This window comes from Colias croceus, chromosome 13 (genome assembly GCF_905220415.1).
Source record: "Colias croceus chromosome 13, ilColCroc2.1".
Classification (NCBI taxonomy): domain Eukaryota; kingdom Metazoa; phylum Arthropoda; class Insecta; order Lepidoptera; family Pieridae; genus Colias; species Colias croceus.
In genome coordinates, this window is record NC_059549.1 from 5,133,102 (window position 1) to 5,154,631 (window position 21,530).

At 30.4% G+C, this 21,530-nt stretch overlaps 3 protein-coding genes across 3 annotated transcripts; 1 reads left to right on the forward strand and 2 right to left on the reverse strand.

The window, feature by feature from the left end:
* The first annotated feature begins 720 nt into the window (after positions 1-720).
* On the forward strand, positions 721-3,067 carry LOC123697048 (circadian clock-controlled protein daywake-like). The gene is made up of 5 exons (XM_045643466.1): positions 721-807; positions 948-1,173; positions 1,915-2,045; positions 2,439-2,594; positions 2,885-3,067. The coding sequence occupies exons 1-5, from the start codon at positions 747-749 to the stop codon at positions 3,040-3,042; spliced, it is 732 nt and encodes a 243-aa protein (XP_045499422.1). The 5' UTR covers positions 721-746; the 3' UTR covers positions 3,043-3,067.
* Positions 3,068-4,991: 1,924 nt separating this feature from the next.
* Positions 4,992-7,858, reverse strand: LOC123696872 (circadian clock-controlled protein daywake-like). The gene is made up of 5 exons (XM_045643252.1): positions 7,761-7,858; positions 7,336-7,558; positions 6,518-6,648; positions 5,834-5,989; positions 4,992-5,256 (listed from the first exon to the last, which is right to left on the reverse strand). Exons 1-5 carry the CDS (start codon positions 7,819-7,821, stop codon positions 5,099-5,101), a joined length of 729 nt encoding a protein of 242 aa, XP_045499208.1. The 5' UTR covers positions 7,822-7,858; the 3' UTR covers positions 4,992-5,098.
* A 6,428-nt stretch (positions 7,859-14,286) lies between these two features.
* On the reverse strand, positions 14,287-21,474 carry LOC123696939 (beta-secretase 1-like). Its single transcript, XM_045643333.1, has 9 exons — positions 21,123-21,474; positions 20,459-20,578; positions 19,251-19,403; positions 18,719-18,893; positions 18,073-18,338; positions 17,501-17,575; positions 16,949-17,056; positions 16,387-16,521; positions 14,287-15,987 (listed from the first exon to the last, which is right to left on the reverse strand). Exons 1-9 carry the CDS (start codon positions 21,252-21,254, stop codon positions 15,679-15,681), a joined length of 1,473 nt encoding a protein of 490 aa, XP_045499289.1. The 5' UTR covers positions 21,255-21,474; the 3' UTR covers positions 14,287-15,678.
* Positions 21,475-21,530: the final 56 nt, after the last annotated feature.

Here is a 21,530-nt window from a genome sequence, read left to right on the forward strand (position 1 = left end):
CAGCTAGTTTATTATATCGCGATATTATAATGTGTAAATAATTGGATCACAGTATCAAGACAGTAGCAATATGTCACATAAGATAAATATTTCATATCTATATTTATTTGAGTCATGCACACATGAATTACTACTAGGTACTAACTAGTATTAGATTTAAAAAAAAAATGTTTTAGGAGAAATTAAATGATTTTCTTAAATTTACCACAAAAAACTTTAGACAGGGTGGATCGAAAATTTACATAAAATTTAAAAAAAATTTCTGAGAGAAATTATACCTAAAACATAGTAATCAATCAATACGGCATTTTTGTATTTTTCGAAATAGTGGTACCTATTATGCTTTTTTTTCATTGAGAAGTAAGTTTTTGAAAATAAGTTTCTTTTTTACTTGTACTACATGAACCTTAACAATTATTGTGAAATAACTTGTAAGATGTTACGTTCCTCTAAATGTTCAGTTTTTAAATAGTTTCTTAAAACCAGAATAGCATTGTTCAAGCTTTAAAAAACAAAACGAAATAACATTACCTACTTCTAATATTGTCTACTCAAATGCTACTTAAGTTTACTTTTTTATTTACATTTTGGGCGGTTTGACATATGTTTTATTTATAGGCATGTTGATTAATAGCCTTGACTCTTTGCATACCATAATGACAGTTTTTTCTTATATAAGGGAATATCGTGAGTGATGTAGGCAGTTGAGCTTCAGGGTGTTGCAGCAGACCAGTGTGTGAGACAACATGACAGCATTTGTGTATTCGGTGTTGTTTGCGATGCAAATATCGCTTATTTATTCGTCGTGTAAGTGTTTTAGTGTTATTTAAAAATAGTCTTTTATTAAGTGTTGCGAAATACCAACAGATAGAAATAAAATGATAAATAAACCGTGTGTTTATTTGGTGACAAAATATACAAACATTAAATAATTTGTTTTATTACAGCTATACCACAGATATACTCTAGGTGTAAATTTTGGGAACCGGAATGCCTGGCTCGGCAGATACAGATCAACGTGCCGTCCCTGATCTCTGGTATCAGGGAGTTGGGTACAGAGGTTCTGGACCCTATGCACATTGACTCTGGCCGCATTGACCTGGCTGGACTGAAGATGGACCTCACTAATGCGGTTATCCGCGGATATGGTAAAGCTGTCGTTGATAGAGCTAGGTAAGAATGTGTATTAAAGAATTAGTTTTAAATACAGTTACGAAGTTAAATTATATTACGTTGATTGTTACCCTTTAATTTTTATAACATACAGATTTGATTAGTTTAATAAATAAATAAATAAAATAAATAAAAATCATTTATTGAGTAACAATACGATGACATAAATTATACAAACTCGACGATCGCCTCAACTAGGTAGGTATAAACCTGTGCTAGAGACGACCGACGTCTTCCACATTAGACTTAGCCATATAGTATACTAGCTTACCGCCCGCGGCTTCGCCCGCTTTCTCTAAAACGATTTGAGATTTAAACTATCCTATCTCTCAAGTTGAATCGAACTGCACATGGTGTGCGAATTTTATTATAATCGGTTAAATGGTTTAGGAGTCCATTGAGGACAAACATTGTGACACGAGATTTATATATATTAAGATTATGTACTATGCAAATTTAAATTAAATTATTACATAATTAATTATTGAGAAAATGTACATAAACAAAAAATTAGATTATTTTAATAATTTTAAGATTATAAAAATTAGTTGAAGATCAAGCATTTATTTGATAACATGTTTAAGCATATTATGTACTCAATAATAATTTTTGTATACGTACTCTTATTTACCAACAACGAACCATATTTATTGAAGACTTGTTTTTGATTGTGCAACAAGGAAAAGTAAAGAAATTATATTTTAGGCTAAATATTAAATTGATATCAATCCTTGTTTGTAGCGTGGATCCGTTTGCGAGACAGTTATATTTGGTGTATCACACTGATATTACTATAGATTCTGAATACAATGCCGGAGGAAGACTTCTCGGCTCACCAATTGCTGGCGATGGGAATATAAGGATAATAATGAGTGAGTATGAGTAATTAATAATAATTAATAACAATAAATTGTCAATTAATGGCTGTAAATAACGTATAGTAAATATTTCTTCTTCGTTAGACTTTTGTCAATATAGTCTTCGTTTAACTTGTAAAAGAGATATAGATAATACTGTTTACTAATATGGGATAGGTACGATTAAAGTATTTTACAAATGTACCTACCATATGTATCATGACGTGTTAATTCAGAATTAAATTAAATATTCAATAAAGACTTATTAGCGTACAAGTCTACATGTACTCAACTGTCTATTAAAAATGTATTATAGAAGTCCTGTAAATGCCTTATGCTGCTTCCTTCAATCTGACTTAATCTTATTCTAGCGTGACTAATGACTAATTGTATTCTTGTATATTTTAGGAAATGTGCAGATAGAAGCTCTGTTGCCATTCGACATCGTTAAAGACACTCACGGCAGAGCTGTGATCGAACTAAAGAGTATCCAATCCAGACTACACTTTAGGAACAATGTGCGATTTGACCTCTCTAACTTGTTCTACGGTGATAAGGAATTGAGTGAGTATCTAATCTTTTATTAATTCCGTATGTAATTTATTTCTGAGTTTTACAAGACTGCTCTATAAATAATAGATGCTGCAATATGTTGAAAGCAAAATTGACAAAAATGCAATGTCGATAAATGTTTATTTTTTGGGTCTGTCAGTTTTTGCGAACTTTGTAACTTATTTTTGTATATTATACAGTATACTGGAATATGTTTGATATCACCAATACACAGTTGAATTATTTTATTGAGTATACACTCAAATATATGTATTTATTTTTAATTATCTAATCATTTTCAGGTGACTCAATGCATCAGTTCATAAACTCCAACTGGAAGACAGTATCAGAAACTTACAGCAAGCCAATTTTCGACATCGCACAAGACAAGCTTCTAAAAGTGCTAAGATCTTACCTCTTGACGCAACCCCTGGAGAATATTTTCAACTTTTTTAATTAGTTCGACGACAGTCAAAAATCGCATTCCTACCGATCAATGTAATTTAAAAGTTCCTCAATAAGTATCTATGTTTATTAAATAAACTTATCTTAGATCAATAGTTTGTTTGAATTAACACCCATGACGTCAGATAATGGCACAGAATCGATCATATTCTTACGGTGCATTTACATCAAACGAATATAGAGTAAAAGTAAGCAATTGCCGAATTTAGTAGGAACCTTTTTTAATATTTATTTTAAACTAATTATATTTTATTAATATTTCATTAAAAAAATAGAATACTACAGTTCACCTACTTTTTTAGTGTGCCCAATACAGAATGGGCATTATTTATAATGACCGGGAAAAGTGATTGTTGTTTAATAACATTTCCCATGAGTACAGACTGGCCATTATGAATAGTGCCCGCATTTTTCAAATTGCCCGTAACATTTACATATAAAAATCTTAGAAAAGTCTAAACTGTAGATTGAATATTTTTTTTAAAGTATACTTGGGGCGTGGTCTACAATCGGGTCTGGTCGTGGTATAAATCTACAATTACTTACAGGTCGGGTCAACATACATCCTATATTTAAACATAACACTAAAACTTATAGGAGAGGAGTAATGCGTTATGCGGGTAAAACCACGGAGCACAGCTAGTACTGAAAAAATCCTGCATTCATACTTTCGTACATACAAATACTTAAATTAGGAATTGGAATGAATATGCATGGAAAAATGTTATTGTAATATTTACATGTATAATGAAAGTATTTTTCATAATTTCAGAATTCAAGACCTACGCATGTCTTTTTCATAAATATTATAAACTTAAAATTTTCTGCGGATGAAAGATGTATGAAGGATGTATATAAGTGTGACGTTTACGTACGTTTGATGAAATCTGCATACAATTTGTCACGGTGATAAATCAAAGCCGAGGTGCATACTAATATCAGTATTATCTATAACTATGTTATAGGTCTACCAGAATCTGATGGCATATTTATATTTAATAAATAAAAGATTTTCATGTGGCAACTTATTTGACAACTATCAAATTGGTTGTCAAATTATTTGTCTTTTTTGCAGTTGATGAATAATTTTTAGGATTTTGTCTAAAAAATCTTCGAAAATGTCGAAAAAGCCGCTGCGATCACAAGCAAGAGGTGTTGTTTATAATGTGTATAGAAAAACATTCGATGAAGAAGGGTCAAACACATCACAATTTTCAATTTTGAAGATTTTATTGGTAAATTGGACTTACCCATTTTGATACTTTAAATTAAAAAATATTATATGTAGGTAACTATAATATTGTTTGTTGATTAGAATATAATTTTATGAAAACTTATTACAGGAGTTTCCAATACGGCTATTCGTCAAGTCCAAGCTGTCCAAGTCAATTTTATAATGTGTGTATCTGTTAATACTTACGAAAATAAACCTAGTTTTATTTTATTTTTATTTTATTTTATAAAAAATTAAAAGCAGTTTTGATCTAAGTACATTATCATTACCTATATCGATATTTTCACATGGCATACTGGTAATGAATATACAAATATAGGTATGTGTAAATGATAATATGTATTACCTGTATAAAAGTAATATGTATAATAGTATATTATACAATTATACATGTAAGTATGTATCTACATAATATTAAGTGGATATCTCGTTATTAAGTACAGTATTTTCCACTTATTTAATGTGACTAATGATATTGAGGACAAAATAAAAAATAAACAGTATCAAAATTGTTCAGTCCATTTTCCCTAGGGTTGCACACTCAAAATTTTGATTTCCCTAATTGCCATCAGATTCTGGTTTACCTATATCTGTGTCATAAGCTTCTTCTCCAGCACGCTGGCCAAGCTTTAGTTATCACCAAGACTTTTATTTTGTTTCAAATCAGGGAATATTTTTTCGTATAGAAATACACAGAAAAAGTTTTCAAACATGTTTTATTTTTTAATTAAAAAACACATTTAAGAATTTATAAACATTTATGTATGTACGGTATGTAAATAATTTTTCATTTTATAAACGTCGTAATTTCGTGAAACTAATAAAAGAAATTAAAAATGTTGTCAAGGGGTTGCGTCAAGAGGTAAGATCTTAGCACTTTGAAAAGCTTGTCTTGTGCGATGTCGAAAATTGGTCTGCTGTAAGTATCCGATACTGCCTTCCAGTTGGAATTTATAAATTCATGCATTTTGTCACCTGGAAATAATAATAATTTTAGTGATTATTTCATCAAATATTTAAACTATGTGATAGTGATAAAAAAACGGGAGTTTCTAATACAAAGTGTATGACTTATACCTGTTTTTTTAAGTATTTAACTAGTAAATTATTGAAGGCAACATTATTTCTATAAAAATTTCTTACATTGCGAGTTGAATACATAAAAAAATCGAATATACAAAACCTGTTAAATCGCAATTAAATTCAATCAGCATGAATGCATTTTTATCAGATTTTCTTTCAAAAATAACAATATACTATCTCTATAATACACTTTTAGGCCGGTTGCAAGAGCTTCATCGACCATCAGAGCGTACGTTAGTCGCACTTGTCATATTATGTATGGAAATTCATAAAACCGTTCATAGCTAGACCGACCATACGCACGCGTATTGTCATACGTATTAATTAGTCATACTTATTATTGAGTCATACACATTGTTGATGCGTATCGTCAGGACCGATGGTACGCACTGACGGTCGGTGAAGCTCTGCAACCGGCCTTACTATCACATTAAATACCTACGGGATAAACAAAAGATTAGATACTCACTCAATTCCTTATTACCGTAGAACAAGTTAGAGAGGTCAAATCGCACATTATCCTTAAAATTGAGTCTGTATTGGATTCCCTTCAGTTCGATCACAGCTCTACCACGAGCGTCGTTAACGATGTCGAATGGCATCAGTGTTTCTATTTCCACATTTTCTGAAACATTAATAAATACATGAATAAGATACCTATTGTCTGTATTAAATAAGTTAAACGAACATAAACAACGTCGGCTTAATTGGGACATATGGAAAGGGATGAAGAAATATCAGACTTGTAATCGAAACATATTACTTTATAAAATAGTTAAAAACAAAAAATTCACAATTTTCTTTCTCATTTCTCGTGCCACTAATCCATACTAATATTATAAATGCGAAAGTAACTGTGTCTGTCTGTCTGTTACTCAATCACGCCTAAACTACTGAACCAATTTTCATGAAATTTTGTATAGAGATATTTTGATACCCGAGAAAGGACATAGGCTACTTTTTATCTCGTATACAATACACACCTTCATTTTTGTGATAGGTACATTTATCTGAGAAACTATCGCACTTTTCTAGTTGCGGTTCCACATTTTGCCTTTTTATGTTATCAATAAAAAAATGTTTTCAAAAGTAGTAAAATTTCAAAAACACTTGCTACTTCTACTACCATACTAATAATTATTATATTACTTACTCGCTACTACTTTCATATTTCCATCACCAGCAATCGGTAAGCCGAGTACACTTCCTTGGGCATTATATAGAGCATCCATTGATAGATCAGTGTGATAAACCAAATATAATTCTCTCGAAATCGGATCAACGCTACAAAAACGATATCAATTTAATCTATACTAATATTATAAAGCTGAAGAGTTTGTTTGTTTGTTTGAACGCGCTAATCTCGGGAACTACTGGTCCGATTTAAAAAATTCTTTCGGTGTTAGAAAGCCCATTTATCGAGGAAGGTTATAGGCTATATATTATCACGCTAAAACCAACAGGGGTGGAGCCACGGGGATGAAACCGCGCGGAGCAGCTTGTACCTATCAAATAAAAATAAATGTACTAAAAGTTCATTAAGATTCGCTTTTGGAGCTTTATTTGTCACTCAATCGTCAACCTTTAAAACATGTTCAGTAAGACATAATAATATTATTTACGGTTATAAACAGTACCTATGTAAAAAATGTTATTTATGTCTGGATAGGTACATAATTAATATGTTCAACTTCTCCTCAAATGAAAAGCCTGAAGTTTAGTAATACAAATTAATTGTATCTGTATTCTGCCTTCTTTTATATAATCACTAGCTGTGCCCCGCGGTTTTACCCGCAGTGCTCCGTTCCTATTTTTTAGCATAATGATATAGCCTATAAGCCTTCCTCGATAAATAGGCTATCTAACAACGAAAGAATTTTCCAAATCGGACCAGTACCTAGTTCTTGAGATTAGCGCGTTCAAACAAGCAAACTCGTCAGCTTTATAATATTAGTAAAGATATATCATTACCTAGCTCTATCAACTATAGCGGAACCATAACCGCGGATATCCGCATTATTTATATCCAACTTCAGACCAGCCAGGTCTACCCGACTGTAGTCAATGTGCATAGGATCCAGTTTTTCAGTACCCAGCTCCTTGATACCAGTGATCAGGGATGGCACGTTGATCTGTATCTGCCGAGCCAGGCAACCTGTATCCCAAAATCTGCATCTGGAATATATCTGCGGATCTGAAATGAAAAAAAAAGTAAAGAAATAACTATTTTTAATGAGGATTTAGAATTTCTTCAACAAATTGACACATGGGTGGTGTATTCCTTTCCATTTTTGGCAAAATGTAAACCGTCACATTATCAGAAATTAACATTAGAATTTCTATTAAAAACAAGATTAAAACAAATTGTCGATTTCAGACATTCGCACATCACTTACACGACGAATAAATAAGCGATATTTGCATCGCAAACAACACCGAATACACAAAAGCTCTCATGTTGCCTCACACACTGGTCTCCTGCAACACCCTGAAGCTCAACTGCCTACCTCACTCACGATATTCCCTTATAAAGGAAAAAATTGTCTCAATGTATGCACAGAGTCAAGGTTTTATTAAAAGACTATTAATCAATGCATAATTTGTCATTTAAATTAATAGTGTCATACATGTGTTGAATCGCCTTAATATAAAGTTATTAAATATAAGTCACGTACCTGTTAGTAAAAAATACTAGAAGGATATCAAAAAACTTATTAAATATTTATTTGATTCCACAAAGCTTTTAAAATTCACTTTTTACTCGTTGTTTTGGATTTTAGAAACTATTCCAAAACTGAACAACTTTTTGAAGATTTGAAAGTATGGTTCAAATCAAACCTGGAAGAGTAGATAATTCTACTCTCTTCTCGGTGAAACGTCAACACAGTAATATTGAACAACAATTTCATTTCGCAAAACATACGTTAATCTCAAACAAAATTCCTCCTATTCATATCCGATGGACCAATACTTGCCTATATTATTTTCCAAATCAATAAATAAAGGTACATACCTTCATACATTTCGAGAAATTTACTAGTGACTGGAATTTTCTTAATTTTAAAGGAGACGATCTCCTTCTGAGAGCAGACGGAATTTCGTGGATTAGCTAACTACTTAGTTAGTTAAATATGTTAGTTAAATATCATTGATGTAGGTAATTTATAACATTATTGATGGCACATAAAATACACAATTCACTTATAATTTACATGAATTGGTACCTACATATAATTTTTTTGTAAATATGATTTAGAGCAAAAACTTACTTTCAAACATCTACAAAAAGGGAAATTATAATTTAATATCTATTCTGTAAAACGTATTTATTTTGCAACTTCGTAGTTCTCTATTTGAGGAATTTGCACACAATTTTTTTAAAACAAAGTAGGTAGGTATTGTTTAATTTATTATGATTCTTAATAATAATAATTAATGTTCTAGAAAATATTCAGCTGTCATTACAGCTTCACAGTGAATTTGGAATTTGCAGTTTAAATAATTGGAAGGAAATATATAATTATTCCAGTTTTGATTGCAACTTTTCCGTATTTATTCATTATTGTGATTTGAATTTGTTGTTTTTATGACATAAGTCTCCATAAATAAATGCATAGATATAGTATTATATATTTAGGTCAAAGGTGCAATAGTACAATGGACTGCGTATGAGGAATAACCTTGTTATCGACATGTTCCTATATCCAATCATTGATGTAGGTAATTTATAACATTATTGATGGCACATAAGTGAATGGACTAACTCAATTAGCGTTTTTGTCGTACTTTGTTTACAAACGATTTATTACAGCATGCTTTTGTTATCTTTACAAATATTAAGAGTTTGTTTGAACGTGCTAATCTACAGGAACTACTGGTGCGATTTGAAAAATTATTTCGGTGTCAGGTAGCCCATTTATCAAGGAATGCTATAGGCTATATCACGCTAAGACCAACGGGAGAGAAGGGTAAAACCGCGGGCCACAGCTAGTAAAAATATACTGACAACTGGCAAGACTGCTTCCAACTTAGATGCTAATCCTAAATCGGGTAAAATCCGTCGGATCGAGGAAAATTTATTTAGATAATATTGTAATTTATTTATTAGATTTTGTCATAAATTTCAAATAGTACCTACAAATCCCCTCAACCACAATAATTGGAATTAACAGTTCGCTATGTGACTCGTGCAGAACAATCGGAATTTGGCTAATTCAGCAAGATGATTGTTTAAAATTTACCAAACTTATTCGATATTTTTTTAAAGCAACTTTTTACCATAATAATATATACTGGGTCCTTTTTGGCTCTTTGTAAACCTACTATTCTAATTAGTACCTACGTACTTATAACATTTAGGTATACTAACTATTAGATAACTTATAGTAGGCACATATTGACTGTAGGTATCTAATGAAAATTAAAATCTTAGCATTTTTTTCAAAAATTAGCAAAAGTATATTTTAACTTATAACAGGTAGGTACCTAGGTGTGCAAATATTATAATTTTTTCCTTAACTTCAGAAATAAAGCTCGTCTAAAAGCGCATTATGTTAAATATTATAGTTACTTAATGCATAATTTATTGGTATTTTTAAATGTCAATAATTCAATCTTATTACTTTCTTTTTATGAGCTATTTTTAAATGATGAATAAGCAATTAGCCTACCTACCGGTTTATGAATTTATATAAGTAGGGAGCCCAAAATATTTTTATAAGCTTGAATTTTAGTAGCTTTTATCAAACGTACCTAACTATAATAATATATATTTATTTTATACTTTATTGCACACACATATGAAAGTACCTACAAATACAGTAAGAACATAAAATAGAAAGATATATAGAAAGATATATCTACAAACGGCGGCCTTATCGCTAGGTAGCGATCTCTTCCATACATTTATTTATATACAGTATATATAACTTGATATATAGAATCATTATCATAAACTAACTGTTTTCCGCGACTTTGTCCATGAAACATGGGTTAATCTACTCATATTTTTAATTTTTATAAAATAAGCACACAATGGAAATAAAACAAGGGCTAAAAAGAATATTAAATCCATCTAACAATAAGTCACATCATGCAAAGTAATTTTTCTAACTAAGCATAAGTCGCGATTATCCTCGATCCCGGAACAATCGGAATTTCATTTCAGTTTCGAATTGTAACTTTTATCCGAACTCATTTCTATGCAAATTGCCGCAAATAGCGTGAACGATGGGATCATTTAATCGCTGGCTCCGGGACTTTGTCGCTAGGTGTAAGAGATTTGTCAGTAACTAATTCAAATAAATTCTGATTTCAGAATACTTTCTCTAAGCATTCATGCTTGACGAAGATGTTCACATTTTTACAATTTTATTTATGACCTAAAATTTTGTTATCAGCTGTTGTAGTCTTTGTTGTTTTTTTTTTCACGTGGATTGGCAGTTTCGAGGCTTGGACATTATTTTATTTTATTTACTAAAAGATATTTTATATCCTGGCTACTTCATCGTGGAATGCAAAAGAATTTATTGAACATTTTTAAGAGAAGATTTACTAGTATCTAACCACACAGACGGGGAAATATTTGGGGATAAAAAAATACCATAATAAAACCACAAAAACTCTTTGACAATTCTTTATTGTAAATATAAGGTTTCATGAGATAAAAAGAGGTAAATATAACCCTTTTGCCTTAATTGGTCATTCTAACGATCTTATTATAAACACAAAAACCAACACAGCAAACAATTAGTGGAAATTTAAGTACCACGTATTATATTATATACTTCTACAAGATGTTTATCAACGATGCTAAAAATTTAATCTGATATATCATCAGTGCAGAAACCGGTTATTCTTAACCAGGTGAAACATTCAGAATGAAGCCTTGAAATTTGAAAATAAAAAAGAAAACTACCCTGTTAAGCTAATTAAAATAGCTTTTTAGATAATTTTAAAGTCATAAATATAATTTGGCGCAAAGATTCCTGTCATGTTTCTTTTTTATGTACGTCTACCTACCTCACCAGTGTTATTGTAACGATTCAGTCTACCAAAATCCAAAAAACTGTGTTATGGAGCGTGTAAAGGAATTATCACACTTGAAAACAAGAAAAGTACATGCAACTTACTTCGACACCATAAAATCTCAAAACGCGAAGAACAAAAAAAAAACAAACAAAACTAAAAGGTCGTGACCGTTTCTGCACTGGTCATAATCATTTAATTAAGAGCATACAATTATTTTTCGTGCAACAATACCTATATAATTAAATATCTATATTCGTTAAGGCCTTATAGCGGCACCGATGTAATACAAAATGGTAGTACAATTACTTTAAATACACACATGAAATGATTTAAACGAGAAACGCTCATCAAATTTTTTTCCAGTTAAAAAAAAACAATTTTTTATATAGAATAATTATTGATACTAGAAGTTCTTTAGAAGAACAAACATTTTTGGAGGGATTGTTTTCGAATTTAAACATTTGATATTTTCATCACAACCATTTTATGATACGTAAAAAATATGTTCTCAATTTTTTAAACCAGGGATAAAAATACTGTTTATTAGAAATAAAAGATGTACGTTTCTCGTTTCAATCAATCATAAATTGTTAAGTAAATTATAGCAAACAGCACACTTTAATAAATCGCATAAAAAGATACGATCATTTTACCTATTTACAATGCCATATAACCTTAGCATATTATAACCTACCAAGATTTTTTTTTTATTTTTTCCTCAAAAAACCTTTAAGCTTGAGTTTAAATTTTAAATATAAATTTAAAAATATTGCTTCATGAATTATTTTTGTGGGACGTTAAAATTAATACTTAGTTAAAATTTCGATATTACCTTGACATTTTTCTTTTATTTTTTCCATCCATAGAGCCCACCAGAGCCCACAGAACGACGGCGTTTTTTTTGGATATTATGTTCTAAATGTAAAAAAAAAATGCTGTGACAGTTTGCATTCAAAAGTTCAAAACATGCTTATGTGCTGTAGAAATATAAGCAAGATTATTTCGTATGGTTTCTTTTTTTTTGGAAATATGATATGCACAAGATCTTATTTATAAACTGGTTAATTAACATTTTGCCATATTTATATTAATTCTGAATAACACTTGTATGGTAGTGACAAAACTTACATTATAATTTTAATTAAATTTGTAAAAGCGCCGGTTACACCTCTAGCTGATAATGTCCCTGATAGCCTATTTGACAGCTTGTAACGTAAATATTATCATTTTAACTGTCAGACAAGCTACCTAGTTACCTACCCGGAACATATCATAAGAAACCGGCCCATATGAATAGCGACGTTATTTTAAAATATTATAACGTTGTCTTCATAACTGGTTATAAATGCAATATAATTTTGAAAAGAGATAAACGCTTTAGACAGAATAAATATTCTAAGCATTCTTAAAAAACCAATGAAAATATTTACAATTTTCGATATCCTCAATCGTCAAGATTATTCTAGAGATTAAATTTATAAAGATCACCAATTTTCCTAAGAATTATCTACAATTTTTACTCTTAAAGAGTGTTTAAAATTAATTCCCAATCATTATTCTACTGTACACGACCAAACATTGGTCAGAACTAATTTTGTCACATTAAAACAGCTAGGTATATTATTTTTCTAAGCTAATACTATTATACTAGAAGGCCGCTTTAATCTGTACGAGATGATATTTCAGACACACTGTGAAACACTGACTTTTTCATACAATATTACTAAAGGCTGAATTAAGAATTGATTTGATTAAGGTTTAGAAAGTTATGTTACATACAATAAAATATTTAAGCAGCATTTAAATATAACGTAATGGGCCCTCTTCACAATGGGCAGCGTTGGGCGAGTAGAGGCAATCACGATATTGTAGACGGTGCCGGCGTTAGGGGGGGGAGGGGGGGCTTGAGGGGGCAATGGCCCAGGGCGACAAATTCTGGGGGGCGCCAAGATCTGAAGTTGGTTAACCTAACACTTGATATTGCTTCCCTTAAGTGGGCGCCACAATATTTTCGCACGGGGTGTCAGTGGCCCTTACACCGGCTCTGATTGTAGAGGGCCTAAATGTCTATGACCGGCCATTGTTGTGGGTGTTAATTCATAATGTAATGGGAAACATCGACGATCATTTTTGTTGGGCCAACGATGCTCATTGTGAAGAGGGCCCATGAGACGTTCTTAACATCAAATACTCTCTTCAGAAATCCGTGTCAAAATTGATTCAATGTTTTTGACCTATGGATGTTAATTTATAAGTATTAAATAATATTTTTATATATTTTATACATGCGAGAAGTTGCATAAAAACATCATTGTTACAGCGTGTTTATTCTTTGTGACGAATGATTTAATTATCAAGGTATGGGGATTAATTATTCTAGATAACACCTAATTAAGATTTACTAATTTTGTATTTGACGGATGCAATAGATATGAATATCAATTTACTAAAATGATTTAATTAAAAACAACGTGCAATGAGAATTGGCTAATATCTTATTGAGATTTCAATTTATCTAATTACTATCTACTGAGTTTATATCACTGTTGGACAAATTTATTTATTCTATTATGTACTACTAAATTTATATAATATTAATTGTATGTAATCAAGTATTTTACTGTATTTGTTGATGGTTCTATTAAAGTTTCAAGCGCTTAAGATGTCCATTTTCTGTTGACACGTTAAAATAATTTGTTGAACATAATATATGAAAACATATTAATAACATAAACATACTTAATATGTATGTTTTTTTTTAGTAATATAAGTAGTTGTTAAGTGTGTAAATGTGGCAATAAATATTTTTTTCTTTCTTTCTTTCTTTCTAATATTGTTATTATAGTGCTTCTAGATACATGTACTTACAAGAAATTATATCCAAATTTTTTGACATTAATAACATACCTAGTTTAATTATGTATTGTGAAGATTGTTTCTTTTACCCCATTAAAAACTTATAATAATCGAAGAATATCGTTTGAAGTAAGTACATACATATATACAAAAAGTAAAATTTTAATTAGTTACGCTTAATTTATACGAATATGAGAATATAAAATGGCATGCAATTAAATTAAACATAGAACTAACCTTACTAATATCAGACATTCAACAAAAATGCATAAATTAATATAAAAGGAACAATTTGATTCTAAACATAAATAAATACAAAAAGTACGAACCTATACAAAATTAATAAAATAATGACCGAAAACGACTAGTTAGCACTGATTTGCAGATTGTATATTATTTTGATAATTTTTATTTGATTCGGCAAGATTTTTATGAGGTACCTAAGTATATAAGAAATACTGTTTCAATTGCAAATTTGATATACAATATAAATACCATGTAAGTAAAAATAATATAAACATATTGTAATAAATAAAAATTATACATATTAGTTACATTAATACATAATATATATGAAAATCAGACCGAATTTTTAATACTGAAAAATAAAGTGCAATACACTACTTGAGAATAGGAAACCTACTTAACTATAGATAAAATTCTAGTGCCATATAAAGAGAACGTTAAAAGTTATCACAAAATATCTATCACACTAAATTCATTAAGTTTCATTAAATTCATACTTAACTCCACACTTATGCTATAGCTTGACCGCAATCGCTATACCACGCCTTATGTGCGCGGCAAGGCGAGGGAGAGTACCGACCGTTCCGTCTCTTTCTAACTTCTAACTCGTGCTCTTTCTTACCCCCAACCCGCCGAAAATGCACATACCTACACCGCCCTATAGCCACTGCACACAAGCTATACCAAAATTTTAACTATAGCTTACGGATCGTTCAAAAATTTCAAATCAAGACTATGTCTATCATAATAATATTTTTTATGATGAAACATCTAAAACGAGAAAATTCATCGCTATGACAAACGTTTACAACATAATTTAGTAGCTACCAAACATTTCGAATAATTTAAAATACTTTCAAACAATTATCACACGTAAAAACATTATGTCCTAAACACACTTTTAAATGCACGACAATCCAAACAACAAAGTTTACCCTTAAAAAATATGTTCGATTAATTATTTCTGATTAATGTTAAAAAAACGGGGCTTACCATGGATCATTTTCGAACTTTTCACTGGTTAAATGAACAAAAAAACATATTTTTGCTGTTAAATACCCAAAATCGTTAATCTTTGGCTCAATTTTATGACACATTTCGTACCAGCTACATTTTTTTCAAAAAAAAAAACAAAAAAAATATTTTTTTCTTCTTTGATACTAAACCCCGTTATTAACCCACCTACGTTTCTTGTTCAACCAGCGCCGCTTGGGACAGAGAAATCTGTTGAGATCTCGGCAGTGGTCTTACGAAAAACATTTTTATGCACGGCGCTAGTAAATATATTAGTACCGCGGCCGCTATTATTGAGAAAGCACAGAGCGTCCATTGAGCGGCTTTTATCGATACATTTACATCTGGTATCGGTTGTGTTAATTGGCACATGTAAAGTAGAGATCTAGTTGTGTTGTATGGACCGGAGACGCGAGCGTTTGGTCCACAGTCTGAGGACTTCCAGCCAATCCAGCTGGCTGATCTGTTAAAAAGCACCTGGAAAAGATGACGATTTAATTTTATGTGTGATTATGAGATTATGGGATATGAAGAAAAATGTTTGTTCTAAAGGATAAAATAATATCCGACTAAATTAAGCTAGTCGTTTCAGCAAACATACTGTATTTGGTAAATATTTTTCAAGGCTTTTATTTTATGGATATTAAAGCTGTTATTTTTATCATAACACAATACATAAAAGATTGCACATTCATATTAAATGAGCCAGTTTTTTTAACATTCTGTAACAACTTCTACCCTTTATTTTTGGTGGTTAAAATCGGAACTAATCGTCTTGTAATGATAAGAATCATGCATTTATATAGTGTAAGGTAATAATTATATAATATTTTTCTTGTACCATAATAATTAATCTATTGTGATAAAAATAGTAACCTGCAATCCCTCCATAGCAGTATATCCAAGTACAGTCTCTCTACCTCCCGCTTCTAAACCCAATTTGTAACAAAATTCTGACACTGTACCACTCTCAGCGCTGTTGTTACGCGCAGTTACAACTCGCATGAAGTTCTGTAAATAAATAAATATATGTTTTTTATATATTTTTTCTATTCTTTATAAATTTATAAATAAATATAATTATGTTATAAATAAATAGCTTTAAAGTTTATAAAAATATTAGTTGTTATGACAGTACAACCTGAGTAGTAAAAATGACCAAACCTAACAAAAATTATTTACAAAAAAAATCGTAAAAAATCAGTGTAGCTGTGTAGCTATAAACACTGTTGATATTCGTGAATTTGATACTGTAATTTTTATTATTCTTATCGATCCATCTCTTCGTAAACGCAATTTTTCTTGGCCCTAACATTTATGATTTTGGTTCCTAAAAACAAGTAAAACTTCGCATGTAGTTTTTATAGTCTTATGTATTACATTGTCAAAGACAGAAGCACCGTGTAATAATTATATATTATTAGAAGGATATACTTACTTGCGCTGGTATTTCCAGTGTAAAATACTGATTATCAGCTTCAGTGCTGAGAAGATCGATGGCCAAAGATGGCAAGTTCCATTCTTGAGGTTCAGGCCAGCAAGCAGCCTGTAAATATAATGAATGTATTTAGTAGCAATAAAAATAATATTTTTTGTGTATAATAATTAACAATCTTGTTCATGTTTCTACAACAGATAAACATGCATACAAATCTTTGCAATAACTTGTTACAATTTACATTTAGAATTATAAAAATACTGACTACTAGCTTACCGCCCGCGGCTTCGCCCGCTTTGTCTAAAACCTAATAAATTATACACTAAAACCTTCCTCTTACTCTCCTCTATCTGTTAAAAAACGGCATCAAAATCCGTTGCGTAGTTTTAAAGATAATATAAGCATACAAAGGGACATAGGGACAGAGAAAGCGACTTTGTTTTATACTATGTAGTGATTTCACAAATACTCTAGTTATGTATTGTTTTATGAAAATTAAGTAATTTAAATTTATATAAATTTACATTAAGCTTTAAATAACATCATATTTACCTCTCCACGATACCAAAATTCATCCAGTATAAGCATGTTGGATGTCTGCGCTGAATTACTTAGTTCACTCACAATCTGAAACATTCATTGGTGAATATTAACAACAGATTATTAAGTTTTAACTCTAAAAAAATACATTATTTATACAGAGCACTATACAAATTCATTTTCTTAGCAGTTAAGTAATAAAAAAAAACAAAAAAAAACGACCGTGTGTGCAGAGCACACGTGCCAGAAGTGAAACTTCTTTGGCAAGATTCAAAGATACCAAAATCGTCGTCTTACAATGACGTGACGTTATTGCCATGACCTTGAAATTTTACTCTCAGCGCGCCTAAAGAAGTTTCACTTCAAAAACTGTAAGATACATAAAGCTTAACATTATCATAAAATTTTAAAAGTAATAATTTTAGTGACAATATATTGTGTTTTTGGATTTTTAGATGCTAATGTATTTTTTTAATGGAAAGTATTTTATGACTCGGAAGTTGTTTCTACAGTAACAAGTGAGTACATATGGCAAGTTCCTTACTATGTGAAAAATATATGTAACTTTATTGAAAAAAAGTTACCTGTTTAAATATACCATCCGGCAACCTAATACTCGTTGTTCCACTATCAACAATGCCCTTTTCCATATTTAACTCCTGGCAAATATCTCGATTTATTTCACCATTTGTTTTATTCGAATCCTCTGAGGTGATATTATTGGCCATATTGTTTTTAACTGTAGAATTTATAAGATGCACAGATAAGACACCCACTTCATACCATCTCTTTCTTAGAATCGGAGTTCGAAAGATAAACTCATTGCTTATTGCGTTGGAATTCTTGTCATCTGTAACGAAAATTATAAGTATATTGATGAATACTAATTATACTTGAAACTAGGATGGGATTAAAAAAAATTTAAAGGTTAAATCATATCAAATACAGTAAAATTTTTATCATGGTGAATATCTTTCTACATGATTAATATCATAAGGCCATTTCAATATGAAAACTTATGAATATAATAATTATTAAAAATACCTTTTTTTCATCAATCAAACAATGTTATTGAATCTATGTGAATCTAGTATCTATATAGTACTTCAATTGACACATATAGAGTGTAGGTGTGAAACATAGATATCTTTAACAGTAAGATTTTTTCTACAAATTGTTTTAACCTAAAAAAACGACTGACAATATTCAACATACAAACAACTAACTTACCAAACATCTTCAAATTCCCATAATGAGTGGCATTCTCAGGGCTGTGTGTGCCGCAAAGTTTCAGTTCAAATGACATTGGCTTTTTAATATGTCTCTCCACGAAATCCAACCATGAACCAACTACCACATTCTCTCCCCATGCCCCAACGGGCAGATACGCAAGTCCGAGGAGACCCTACAATATAATTATTTTTTTTTTTTATTTAATTCTCTTCATTGTAAACAAATTTTTCAATTTTATTGTTTATAAGTGGCGTGGTGAGTTTACAATGCTTCATATTAGGTTAGCTTTGCATTATTTTAAAACTACACAGTAATAGTCTTTTTTTTTTTGTTTATTTTACACTATTATATAATGTTACATAAGTGTTATATATACATAGTGATGCAAAAACCCTTTGTAAACAGTGAAATTACATTTAAATTTAAATTATGATATATATATTACACAAGATTTAGATTATGCCTCTCTATAGTGATATGTTTACTATGAAGAGTAATTTTTATCTCTAAATCAAATATAACATCTTACCTGCCAACCAGATCCATTCATGAAGAACTTATAACTCCTTGTGATTAGAGCAATGTCACTCCTCACTTCTGGTACCATCGGCAGAGTTGGAAACTGCACAAAGTCAGAGGCGAGATGGCCGCTCCATGTTCCTTGAGAATATTTGGCCTGCACCTGAAAAAAGGGAAGTTCTATATTATAAGAAATATTTATTATATCATATTTACATTATAAGCAATTAAACAACAACTTAGAGTAGACTTCTACATAATATACAAGTCACAGGTTACTCACACACATTTTACGATTAACTTTTTACCTTTAAGACTTTCATTATAATATCTAAGAGTTAAGTAGAGTTGATACTTGTTAATAAAGAGCTTCTAATATTTAGTGAATATAATTTTAGATAAAAATAACTGCGTTAAAAACAACCGACTTCAAAAACGGAAAAGTAAGAAATAAAAAAGATTTGATATTATTAATTACTACATATTATTTTTATGTGCTATTTACTAAAAAGGTTTGATGTCGGTGCATGGGCTTAATACTAAGTGCTTAGTGTTTGGCACCGACTTCAAACCTATTTAATAAATAGCACATAAAAATAATATGTAGTAATTAATAATATCAAATCTTTTTTATTTCTTACTTTTCCGTTTTTGAAGTCGGTTGTTTTTAACGCAGTTATTTTTATTTAATACTTTTTAGTGTATTTTTCAACACGAATCAAACGAGCCCAAACTCGATAAAGTTGAGTCAATATATTACTGAGTTCCTATGGCCACCTTCCGATTCCATCATCAGATCAGCTCCATGTCATGATAATGTTTCATCGCTATCCAATTTACATTCGTATACAAAATTTCAGCTCAATCGGTTACCGGGAAGTGAATCAAAGTTACTTGCTACATTGAAATTAAGTCATCGAGTACAGACAAAAATGCTCATAAAATAAAAACTACTAGGCCTAGCCGAATAAAATTTTTATGGGACCAATTCGACACCATCCCGCATCGAACAAAAAAAGAATCACGTAAATCGGTTCAGAAACCTCGGAGTAATCGGTGTACATACATAAAAAAAAAAAAAAAAAAAAAAATATACCGGCCGAATTGATAACCTCCTCCTTTTTTTTGAAGTCGGTTAAAAAGGAAAGTAAACTCCGTTTATTACATTAGTAAATTACACTTTTAACAATTTTCTAAAAACTACTGTTCAATACACACCTCTTTACCACTATTATAAAGAGTGGTAGAATTTTCTTGATGAAAATAAATTCCATTATCTTTCCTTGCATACGATGCTATAGCTAAGGTTGTACTTCCAGTGTCCACTAAAACATGTAACTGAAATAAAAAAAAAATTAATGACATTAATAATTGAAATGTTATAATTTCAATAAGAAATTAATATTCCAATAAGAAAAGATTTTTCATGAAAAAAAGTTATGTTTCAATAAATTGCAATGGCTTAAATTGCAATAAATGGGATTAAATTGCAATGGCTGGTTGTTAGCCATTGCAATTTAATCCCAAAAACATAAATATACTTAAATTAATACTTTTTTTTCTATCACTTAAGAATTTTGATAAGAAGGTACCTACTTATAACAAATCCTTAAGAAATTTAGAACTAAAAAATGCAATGCTATTTAGTTTCAAACAAATATTGTTTCATAGAACATGAAAAAACCTATGTGCAGTCGACTGAATGCACCTAATGCCATCATAAGGTATCACACATCAGCAAACAATGTTATCAAATTTCACAAGCGTTTCCTGCACAGAAACCTGAGAATATAATCAATATTTAAGTCTGACACGTAAGGTAAGTACACTTTACAATACATATACATTTTTAAACTTAATATTATAGTCAAATATCAAATACCTTCTGAGGTGGATGCCCAATATTAACTTCTAATGCGTATGCTTGTCCTGCATCTCCGAACAAATTAAATTCTTCACAATATATGTAATTTATCAACAGCGAAAATTGAAATACGACATAAAGAAATATCATTTTCAGTAAATATTTGTAATCAATATTTAGAAATGAGGCAAATGAAACCAAATGAAGTATCTATAACAAATCATTAACACAATATTCAGATAAAGCACGTGTGTTTTGCATTAGTGTACATTTTTTTCTTTATTTCAATAAAAATAAATGCTGCACAAACACTTCAGTATTGAGTAGGTATGCAAATATTGCAGTTTGCAATTTGCGCTTTGCAGTCTGCAGAAACGCAGAAACGCTTCTAAATGACATTGACAGTAAGTATTACTGACTTTGACT